This window comes from Anoplopoma fimbria, chromosome 10 (assembly GCF_027596085.1).
Source record: "Anoplopoma fimbria isolate UVic2021 breed Golden Eagle Sablefish chromosome 10, Afim_UVic_2022, whole genome shotgun sequence".
Lineage (NCBI taxonomy): Eukaryota > Metazoa > Chordata > Actinopteri > Perciformes > Anoplopomatidae > Anoplopoma > Anoplopoma fimbria.
The window spans coordinates 9,208,542-9,220,795 of record NC_072458.1 but is presented as its reverse complement, the minus strand read 5'-3'; the positions used below and the strand labels follow the sequence as shown (position 1 = coordinate 9,220,795).

General features: G+C 43.1%; 1 protein-coding gene across 1 annotated transcript in view; it reads right to left on the bottom strand.

Annotated features, from left to right (window-relative positions):
- Positions 1 to 4,230, bottom strand: part of LOC129097297 (dolichyl-diphosphooligosaccharide--protein glycosyltransferase subunit STT3B) — a 77,605-nt gene extending 73,375 nt beyond the window's left edge. The window contains exon 1 of the mRNA XM_054606108.1: positions 3,703 to 4,230. Coding sequence (XP_054462083.1) covers positions 3,703 to 3,962 — 260 coding nt within the window. The 5' untranslated portion in view covers positions 3,963 to 4,230. The remainder of the gene's footprint in view (positions 1 to 3,702) is intronic.
- Positions 4,231 to 12,254: the final 8,024 nt, after the last annotated feature.

The following is a 12,254-nucleotide window of genomic DNA, read 5'->3' as shown; positions in this document are numbered from 1 at the left end:
TGTTACTGTGTTTCCGCTGTCAGTTCTATTCATTTTGCACCACGAGTCACTTACTCAGTTGTTAGTGTGACAGACAACCCTTGGCCTCGTGTTACTCAACATAAAAGAGATTAAAAATCACTTTCATGCAGTGAAGTTATACAGATTTTATATTTTGGGAAAAGCTGTACTGGAAAATCAATCGGTGCTTGGCTATTTTGTCCCATTACAGTTTTTTTGCCCTTTAATGTTGCAGCTGGTGAAGGTGGAGCTACGATGGCCGATGTACTACTAAATGATACATCATATTTTATCAGTTGATTGATGTTTTTAATAAGAAACCTTAACCTCCAAAGCAGTCTAACTAGTGACCCATATTGTCAAGTTGTTTAAATCTACATAAAATAGAAAAACTCAAGTTATGTACAGGTCATTATATTCCATCACTGCTAAAACAAGAGCACAAAATTGTATACAAGAGCACAATGTTCTTCATAAATCTAGCCTCTTGACTTTGTGCTCAAAGTGCCCAAGATTGATGCACTTAACTTTAAAATGTATTTAAAAACATTTTCTTCTCAGGGGAACCTGGCCCTGGACTCCCATCAGAGGCACTGAGGGCTACCGACTATAGTCTCACAAAATCCTGTGGAAAAACACTGTTAAAGTTACTTATTTCTGTGAGCAACAGTTGAAAAAACAAAGTATTCAAATCCCAATCAGGCGATGCACAAAAAAAACAAGTAAAACTTCCTACTACCTGTGACCTGCAAATGTTGGCTATTTCTACACGATGTATGACTTTAAAACAAGATATTGTCAAAACAACTAATTAACGCATCTTTTTAGCATCAGATGTCCAAACACACCTCTTCAGTTGACTGCGCCACTGAAAGCTTACATCCTGTATGACACTGTGTGCATCCAACAAGAGCTCGAACAAACGTCCAGTCATGGAAGCAGCAGCTGTTCTTACGTCAAACGGTCGAACAGAGAGTAAAAATGCAAGTGTGTGAAATATGAAAGTATATGTCTGGTGCTGCTACACACAAGAACCCAGCTCATTATTCGCTTGACGGATTTGCTTCTACTCCCCCAACTCTACTGTCAGAACGGACTCCGTTGGCTGACATAACTATGGAGGGAAAAAATTGACTCTTTCAAAGGAAAACTCCCCTCCACACCGTCATACAGCTTTCTGCCTTGTTAAAGTTTCCTTCTGCTTACTTAATAAACTGGACAGAGAATTTGTATAAAAGTCAAGTAAGGGAGGAACTTAAGTTTCTCTTCTCAGGAGCACCAGTAACAGTTTGGCAAAAAAAAGGGGGGGAAAGATTTGTACCAGCAGGATAGGAGTAACACCTCCACATAATAAAGTTTTGTCTGCAGTCACGAAAATATTCATAGAAACCATCCACTGGCCTGTTGCCCTAAGAAGATGAGCATTAAATTGGGCTTGGAAAAATAAAGTTAAGTGCTTTTTTAAATCCGGACACAACCTCAGAAATTAATTGCTTTCATGAATAGAGAAGACAAACAAAATCTCACTTGAATGTCAACTCAAGCCCGTCTTGAACAAATATTAGGACACCAAAAATGAGCATGGCCAGATAACAGGCAAGTCATATTGGGGACTCGCCTACAAAATTGTGTTTGCTTAGAATAAGCTTGACATTTTGGTGCTTGTAAATCCAATCTTCATTCTTCAAATTGCCAGTTTACTTAACGTAATGGTTAGCTGCAGATAATTTCGGAGCTGTGCGCAGAGGAAAAATCAATAACAGCATCCAGACGACAACAGCAGTAATCATGTGTGTCTGGGAGTGACGGCCACTTCCAATCAGCACCCTGTGTGCGTGCAGATGTAAAATACATGGTTTCTTTTCTCACTGTCAAAAGAACGAGAGGAAATTATAATACAGGATGCAACATAATCAGAAAAACATTTTTTTAACAGCTTTTTAGAGAGACCCAGGCCAAACTCGCTACAGAGAGCCAACAGGAGATACCAGAATAAATCTTTGAGCAATGTCCCATTTAGTATTCTTGGCAAAAACGGTACTAACAGGGGTCAGGTTTGTGTGTTAATGTATACAACAACTCTAGGGTTACTGATGCCATGCACACTGAAGAATTGGTTGTTAATGAATGTAGGGCAATGGTTCTAACTTCTCAGCAAGCTGATCAGGATTATGCATTGGGGTCAAAAGATGACTAGAGGGGGGGTGACTGTTGCAAGATTCATTAATAGTTGACTACAGATATGCATCTGGTGTAAATCTCTGTTTGGATAAAGGTCTTTCCGATTAAAATAATGACTATTTGCAGACTATCTGCTTTTAATAGTTAAGTGAACCACCCTTAGAAGTTTTTTTAAAAAAGCATTACTTTGTGGCTGAAATCCCTGTTTGGCACATTTAAACCTGCAACACAAGGTTTCATCCAAAAAGTCCCAGACTTGGGGGGGGACAACAGAAGACTACTCATATCTGCAAGGGCTTATAAACTCTTGAATATCAAAGAGCGACTTTGCTTTCTTTTCTGTGACATGTTGGCAAAAAACGGTGCAGTTCTAACTGTGTGGCCCTTTACAGCCTCATACTGAAGCAAAACGGCTCCCCGTTTCACTGTCAAGCGCAGCAAAAAATACCATGGGTGATATACCAACTGTGTGATCATCGGATATATATTAAGCCTGTAAAGAAACAATTCAAGTTCTAATGAGTGTGTGACACTCGGGACGACTCATTAACAGTGCTGAGGTCAGTCCTTGGTGACCATTCCAGCCCAAAGCAGGATCGAGATCCTCTGAACCACGCACGGGGACCCTCTCGTAGCCCCTGAGCCTCAGCTATAAAATGCAATCAAGTTATCAACATAATTGAAGAGGCAAGTGTCACCCTGAACAAGATGGAGCACCTGTCCTTGAACATTAATAAATGAATGCATCGGTCGTGCTGCCCGGTTGGATGCCACAGAGAAAGGGGGGGGATGCTTTGCAACACTTGTGAGCCCATGTGACACTGTTACGAGGAGGACAAATCCCGCATTGTGATGACAGACACACCACACCGGATCAGTGGATTTCCGGGTTGTGAACGGTCTGCTGTTAAGATGATAAACCTGAATTTCCAGCATGCACATCTTTCACCCACTCGGCAAGTTAAGTCAGTTCCAGCAGTAAAAAAAAAAAAACTGCCTCAATCAATCATATCGATCACCTCCAGAGCGATGATCCCCCATATAAGCAATTCAATTAAAACAAAGACACCGTGCATGTTCTTCCGCACGTTTCCCCACGACCCAAACAAAGTTGGACCTGCAGCTGAAGCTTCCTCGCGCTGCTGCAGCGTTTCTGTTATTTAACCTCATTGATTGGTCAAAGCGGAGCGGCTACAGGTTCACCACGGTTACATGTCCCGGTCCTTCAGCCAGGCCACTGACCTCATAGTGTGTGTGGTGTTTGTCCCGACGACTTCACCGGGGAATACAACTGTCGTTAGGGATTATGGGAAATAAAAACATCCAATATGTGGAGAGCTAACGTAAAACAGTCAGTGCTGACTTTTAAAGAGTAAAACAATAGTTAAAATGATGTACCTTATGTTTAAATGACCCACTGGAGTTATTCAGGCAACATTTATTTTTCTTTCATTGTCACAACAACTAACTGTTACCGGGGAAATCAACCGGACCTGACAAATGTTAGCCAACTTAGCTTACCATGGATCAAACTCGTGGATGATGCTCTCGAACCGGATCACCGCGAAAAGTCTGGAGCTGAACCCGGCCAGGCAGGCCAGGAAGAGAATGCTAAAGGAGAGTAAAGACTGCCACCCCGCCGGCTGTGTCAGTCCGCCAGACAGGCCTACTTTGCCCCCTCCGCCACCCGCGGCGCCAGGTCGGCTGTTCCCGTGCACCGATCCCCCGGCGTTGGTGGACGCTTTGTGCTTGCCGTCGCTGGCTGCGTGGTGCTCCGCCATTTCTGCGTGCGGTGTCGGGCTGGATTCTCTAGTTCGTCCCTCCTGCCGCGCTCCCGTGTCTCCCTCCGCGCCGTGCCGTCGTAAACTCCCTTAGTTTATGCACGCTCTTCTTCGGTTGTCTATCTTCTGCGTCCCCCTTGTTTATATAAATAAATATATATATATATATATATTTATATATATATATATATATTTGAATTCGGTATCGGCACTCCGTGAGACCGCCGTTACATCCCGAAACGTATACTCATGCGCCACATTCCGAGCCTGCAACAGTCAATTCGCCATACGATCGAACGCCGGTGGAAAGGGGCGGGAGCGATGCGATGGGCGGGGCGTCAGAAAGCTCTCGCGGCCTCTCACAGATCGACAGGTACGAGAGGGCGAGGGTTTACTTCTGTAGGCCAATCAGAGCGCAACATCGACTAGACAGACGGATGAGTCCACCAATGGAAACATATTGAATTATGGTTGCCACTGATTGAAATGAGGATTATCCCCTGTTATATATGAAGATTGAGTCATTCTGTTGCCCGCTATAAATACAACCCTTATTACTCGGCTTAAAGTTGGATTTATAGAGTTGAATTAGTCACTTTTCATAGAGATTAACAAAGAAAAGATAATGTGCATGTAGTCCAAAGATCTAGAAGGGAATTTCTTTCCTTGCAGTTTAAAGCTATAGGCAGGTGTGTGAAGATAAATGTTCTCTGTGAATGCAATATTTCTGTTGCCCTTGGATGTTCTGGACCGGGTGGTGGGGTGGTAATAGAGATTGATGTGTCTCATCATTATTATGTCCCCCAGCAAAGACAAGAACACAGCATTCATCATTCTCTTAAACTCAGGATGTACTTTCACAACTTCCCCCGAAGCCTTGAAAGCCTATATATTGGATAAGACACCCTCTTTTTTTTTTTTTTTTTTTTTACATTTCAAATAAATGCTCAAGTTTTTGATTGATAGTATACATTCATTTTTGTGCTTGCGCTGTTTCATATAACAATGAGACAGAGGCAGGAAGTGTTATTGATTTATCTGAGATATGATTCTGCCCCAAAGGGAGACAAACAACAGTCCAACAGCCCTCTCCTGTGTAATATCATAGGTGGAAACAACTTTGTTCTAAAGTCAGAGTGGACAAAACATCTTTTTCTCATTTCTTCTAACATTTGCTGCAAACAGTATAATGCTCCTTTTTGTGAACCTATCCAACTGCACAGCATGTCATCTCACACTGAGGTTGCCCTTGGGGCTTTGTGCAATGAGAGGAACATGTTTCCTCACAAGCAGTATGTAATTTAATCACTGACCTCCAAAATCATATATTCAAATTATGAATTTATTGTGTTTATGTGTTGCCGCTGATTTCAGTACCCATCACTGTGTGTAATTAATGGGAATGTTTAAACAGATGCTGCATACTTAATTAATCAATACATTCTTATCAGAGTATCTTTGTTTTAAAGGGAATACATGCTCTTCCCTTAACGACATAAAAGTCGTTAATTATGTCCACTTTTAATACATTTGATTTAAGAATGGCCAATTTGCTTGTTTGAGAACTTCACAAATTGGCCCAATTTCCCATCTTTACTTTCAGCAGTGTTTACAGCTACCCCTGTCACACATAAGATCACAATTTTAAAAAATGCAAATTAAATATTCATGCAGAAGAATTGGACTGAAGTTTGAGCCAGCTTAGCGCGAGCTGTGCATCGAGGCTATCTTCTGGAGAGACGAGGAGGAGATAAGAGGGAGATGAGAATACAGCGCTGGAGAGACAGGCAAAGATGGAAGGCCGATAATAAAGGAGAGTAAAAAGGATGATTATGGAAATTGATGGGGGTCATCACGGAGAGTGGATGGAGTGGCAGAAGTGGATATGCGTTTTTGACTTCACCAAGAGATCATAGAGTCCAGGGGGCTCAGTGTCGCGGGCGCCATGCACGCTGCAGCTGAAAGGCAGTGCCAAGGAGAAATCATGCACCCCCACACTCAATGTTTACGCACAGGCAGCAGAGAGAGCGAAGATACAATGCATGCAAATACGTGTAATCCCCACACACACACAGGCTTGCTGATGAATACATCTTTATATACAATAGCACACACACACACACACAGCCATGTGTTCACGCTCACACAGTTCCTCGATCGTTCATCAAGGTCTGGTGCTTATGCCATGATGAGCACCTCTACCCCTTCGCCCCTTCTCCTCTACCTCCACATTCTAAACTGGTGACCTTTAAGACAAATAGAAATGCAGGCAGTGAAGATTGCTTCAATCGCACCTTTTGTCAAAAGGCCAAGCCCAGATGAAAGCCAGCCAAAATGAGTACTGTTGCCAGGCAGGGCAGCTCTGCTTTTACCTCCGTCTCCAGAGGCAGACTTTGTCTTTCTTCTCTGTTTTTGATTGTTGGTTTTTTTCTCCCTAGAACATTACAGACTAGCTGAGTTCACGCATTCTCGGCATTCTTAGGTGTCTAAACTTATTCACTCTGCCAAAGGCCAACCGTGCAAAAAAAAACAAAAAAAAAACTTAAGATGCCCGGCATGAAACACTCTTTGCACCTCCGTCGTCTCCCTCTGCTTTGACCGCATTAGAGGGAGCAAGAAAGAGAAATAAATGCCAAGATTGGTTGAAAAGATTATAATCATCCAACACTTTTTGCCTAAACTGACAATGAAGCGAACAAATCCTGAATGCTACAATCAGCTACGGTGTCATGTAGGTGCAGCGTTCACTGACTGGCTTCAGTAATATTGTCTCAAAATGCATTAAAAATCTCTCAGTCTCTTGTGCAAGCTGTTATGTAAGCAGCATGTGGGACAAAGCAAAGAATCCTCCCGCGATCGTGCTGCCTCTGATGAAAGCAAAGTTACTGTATACTCTTCAAAGGGAGCCTCCCGTTCAACGCAGATGGTACATGAAGTGCACAGTGGGAAGAAATGTAATGTTGTCCTTTTTTTTTAAGTCTGTCTGAGAAGTAGCCACATCATGTCATCAGCAGGGGCACCCGTGCAATTAAGAAGCAGAAAAAAGAGATATTGTGAGTGAGAATTATAGATCCATGTTTTATCCATAACCGCTTTTTCCTATTGAGGGTCATTAGTGGAGGCTGGAGCCTTTCCCTGCATGCAATGGGTGGAAGGCAGGAAAACACTACATTGATTGCCGATCCATAACAGGGATAACACACAGAGTCGAACACATTCACACCAAGTCTTAAGCTCACCAGCTTCCTGTCTTGCAAAATACACAGAAAAAGAATTTGAGATTATTTTGACTGTTTTGGACAAAGCCTTTTAGTTCTCATGACATTGCAACCCTTTAATTACCTTGTGCATCGTTTACAGGACACAACCTAACGGGGGAGAACCCCATTCTGTGCATTCTAGCACAAAGCATGGAAGAAACAGGATGTTAGCTGCTTGTGAGCGCAGCAAGCTTTAAAGACTCCATAGAGCCTGTCTGTGTGATCCAGTGTAACGGAACAATTAGCCGGCGCCTGGAGACCGCCTGAGGACCGCCACTGCACACACCGCGCTGCAACGCAATCATTAACAGAAATGAGAGCACTTTAAGAAAAGCACTTAGCATCCCGTCCCACTGTTATGAACTATTTATTTACCTGTAGCCAACAGAGAGTTAGACGCTCTCTTTTCATACTTGAAACTTTCTAAGAAGCTGCACAGCATCACAACCAATATCAAGGTCAAGTTTCAAGTGCTGTAAAAATATATTTTTATTTAATTTAGAAAACAATGTATTCAGGTTTAAGGGGTTCCTATGACAACATTGTTTATTGACATCTTTATCTTTGTTCAGCAATTTTGCAGACTATTGGAGATGAAAGTGATTACAAGCATACTATCATTCAAATTATTGTATTGTGAAAGGTACCCTGCAGTGTAAAAAATAGTAATAAATCAAGAAAAATAAACATCAAATAAAATAAAATAAACATCAAATAAACATCAAATATGCAAGTGTAAGTGATGAGTTAGAGAAGGAACTCATCAGCTCAAAAACTTCTACTTGATGGTGATGGGTCTTTTGCAGAGTGCACAGGGTTACCAGTGTTGCCTTCATCAGTGACACACCGTTTCACACAGGGCACGCCTCATTTATTCAACAGTCAATGGGGCACACAGAGGCAGCTAATGTGAACATGACCCACTCAGACCCAGGGCAACACACGTGGATGACGCTCCACAACTACACAACATCTTAATCTCGATTTTGATGGAAGGTGTGCTGGAACGTGGGCGGCCATGGGTCTCATCTTGTATGATAGAACTGTTAATCTTGATCATGTCATGGGCGGCTCAGTGATTATCTATAGCGCTCCACTACTTAGCTATTCGTATGCACCATGCACAGCCATGCTCAGACTCCTTCTTTAAAGAAAATGGTTTTCTTATGAAATAGATAGAATGCGAATAAGTTCCTATATTTTGAAACAGAGTATGGTGTGATCTATCATCCCGGAGTTCAGAGAGCTTTGCTCAATTTATAAGGCTGCATCTGCCTCAGGATGCCATGGCATCTATTGCACTCATCTGTCATTTTCCAAAGCACATTAAAAGTCATTCCTCCCAACGAGATTGTGAGCTGCAGAGACAATGACACTTTCGCTTGAAATTTTCTTTTCATATTTCATTTCATGACAAAAAATACTTTCATCTACCACATCTCCAAGAAGGGAACAAAGCAATCAACGCCATAAGCCTGTCGATGAAAGCTTCATTTATTTGACAATGTAAATAAAAAACGCACAAAAAAAGTGTCACTGTTTTTGAGAAAAAGTCCAATCCTTGCATCCCTATTTTACCCGCAATCTTAATTTCAAAGAATGACACAGTCACAGCATTGTGTTGTTCTGATTCTTAATCAGGCTTTTAATCACCGTAATGATGCAGCAAAATTATACAATGATTATGTGATTATGGAATTGAAGAGTGGCTCATCTTGCATCTGAGCGTGTAAAGCAGGCCTTAAACATAAACAGGGAAAGAAAAGGTTTGTGTGAGAACAACCCTGAAAACAACAACAGCGTGTACAGTCAACGCATTCATCAAGACTGACTCTGACCTGTTGACACAGCCGGATGCTGCCCGCAGTGATGCTTCAAACCGTATTGGCATGCTGCATCCAAAGTTTGTGAGAAAGTTTCAATTGATTGAGAAAGAGCAAGAGAGATGGGGGGAAAATGTGCTGTACTAACCTGAGCTCAACAGAGATATCAACTGTCTGCAGGCAGAATGTCAGATTCTGAAAAGTCGGCACGCATTTCTACCTCTTCAGAATAAGAGCTGTCTTATCAACATGTCTACGGTTCGAACTGCCCTCTGCGTGACGCCGCGAGAGAAATGTAGTGCGCAGGAAACTGAACTTGGAATGACATGACCCCCGCGAGAGAGAGAAAAAAACATGCCTCACGTGTTATAAATTGAAATAGGCCTCCCAATTTCCCAGATGCCTCAGCTTGACAAATGACCCTCTGCTCACTTTCCTGAGAAGCCAAACACTGGCTGTCTCAATTCAGAAGACAGCGGATTTATGTGATATTGCTTCAATGACAGCCCTGAAACCTCTGTGGCAAAATTACGGCATGCAGCATCCAAAACAAAGAGGAGCGAGACGCGAGAGCCGCCTCGCTGACGTTATTCTGCTGTGGTTTGCCCCCAATTTTTTGAAAGTTCATCTAGACGCCTGTTATATATTTCATATATAACTATATATTTTTTGTCTGAAGTCCAAGACAGCGTCTATCTGCATTTGCCTAACTCTCATCTTGAATTTATTCCGGTACAAACTGTTGTTATTTTGTGCTGCTCTGTGCTCTGTGCAGACCAAATTAACACGTTGCATTTAAGACCAGCTCTGGTGTATTTTCTGGCGGGGAGCACTCTGTGAAGGTGGTTCAATACCAAGTGGACCCTTGGTCAGGACTATGCGTCTCTGTGCTCAGCCCCCGTGTCCAATCGATTCTCCTCCTGGTTGCCCTCGATCGGTCATCTGACAGAACACCGTCCACGCCTCCAAAATAACGTTAAACTTAGCAGGACTCTCCGGTGAATAAGGGGGAGATAGGATGAGGTGGTGGAGGAGGGAGCAGGGGGAGGAGGATGAAGGATAGGCAGAAGGGACGCGGGGAGGGGGAGAAAGAGAGAGAGAGAGATTGCCACCCTTCTGTAGGTTGTTTAGTGATGGTGATGTCATTGCTAGCCGTGCTTGCACCAAGAGGACACAGTACACACATTTGAAAACCTTAATCACAGAAATATTTGCCTTTTTTTTCATTTCAACACGTATAATTTATGTAAAGCTGAGGTTTGACTGATATTTGTAGAGATGTCTACCCTTTATGCTAAGCTAAGCTAATTTCCCTCTTGTTTTAGCTTTATATTTAAAGTGACTACAAGGAACTTTCAACTATGGAACCCTATGGAGCCCCGCTGCTCCGGCGGCCCACACTGGGAGCCAACACTGACATAACACCCAGGCCGTATTGCTGCGACCAATGGAGGGATAGCGACACGGGACCACCAGAAGCCGGATTTCAAGGGGGCAGACTGTCAGATCATGCCGCAGTAAAATGAGAGGTTTTCTAAAGGGAGTCTGGTGCAAGGGAAACGCTACTTCTTTTGTCCACAGGAACCGCAAAAATCGACACACATGAAAGTTGCTCAGAGTAGCTTTAACGGACAAACACACAAAATTGGTCTCAATCTTCTCACATCTTTTCGCCGAGAAAAGCAAATGAACAAAATGTTAATCGCTTCAAGAAACAAGACTCTTTTCAAGGCAGGCATTTTGAGTTGTCAAAGCAAGAAAAGCAAAGGCGTTAATGATAACATAACAATGGCTTCATCCCTTTAAGTGTACCAGTAGGCAATTTCAGTGAGTTAGCATCTGAGATACCAGAGCCCTGGAACTGGCTGACCTAAATGGAATGCAGCCATCAGTACTGCTATTATTTCACATAATTTGCTGCTGAAAATGAGGAGACTCCATTTTTAATGTATGTCTTGCATCGACTTTGTTTGACCTTTGAGGAAAACGTTACTGTATATTAGTTAATGATGAGCCGACTTTGAAGTCCAGCAAGGTTTTAACAAGGCTGCAGCAAAAAGATGGCTGCAGCTTAGCATCATCGCATCAGGCTCGCTGCAGTCCCTCATGAACGTTAACTGGAACAGGACCGCAGTCAGTAAATTATTTCCAAATAGACAAATTAATATGGAACACAGCTCAAAAGAATATACCGAGCCAAAATTAGTCCCGACTCATCATCACAGCCAGCATACAACCAGGCGGTGATTGATGTAGGGAATTAAGTGGGATGGCATCGCCAGTGTTGGCTTCAAATGATCAAATAATTCCAGCTTGTTGTTGGAGGAGGAAATTGCAATGAAACTGCCAAGCACTGGTTTTATTAAATGTAAGCAAACATTCTCTCCGAATGTATCCTCCCAAGACAAACGTCAGATGGAGCACGCTGCCATGTGTGACACAGCTGTGTTTGTCCATGGTCTTTCCCTCTCGCTCTCTGAGCGGCAAACTAGCTGTGAATACACACTAGAGAACATACCATAGCTCATTTAGGCATGAGGAATTTAAAGTAATATCGGGACCCATGGAGTCCACTGCCATCAGACAAAAAGAAAAAAGTTGTCTGAGAGGACAGCGGGGGTAATGGCTCCTAATACACCAGTAGGCTCATCTCTCCGTCTCCGGGGCCTGGACCTCCTGCTGCTCTTATCTTAACAGGCGCATCATCCCCTGGACAATTGCAATTGTGGCTTCAGGGCCTTAAAGTTCCACAGAATGCGACTCCTGCTGCTCCAACCGTGGATGTCAATAGCACAAGCTGCACTCCCTAAAGTGCCACTTTGGAGTATGTCAAGCCAACATCTAAATCATATGAGTATTTGGAATATATAGAAGAAAGAAATATCTGTAAATGACTGGGATGGTTGGGATGACCCCAGGGAGCTGAGAGAGGAGCTGATAGAGGAGCAATTTGTCATCCCTTGTCATCCCTCTTACTGGAGCTTAAAATATTGTTTATAGCTCCTCACCAACCAACGCACTCCTCGGCAACTTTGACTGATGTGCGAGGGTCGCCATGGCAACCAGCATGCGGGGAACGATAAGTGACTTTGGCAGGAGAGCATCTCCTTCTGGATTATTAAGGCCACCCAAAGGGCTGCGCAAGCGTTTTTTTTGTGTGTGGACACGTGAGCAGCGACGAGCTTCTCTCGGTTAAGCACCCAGTGGCC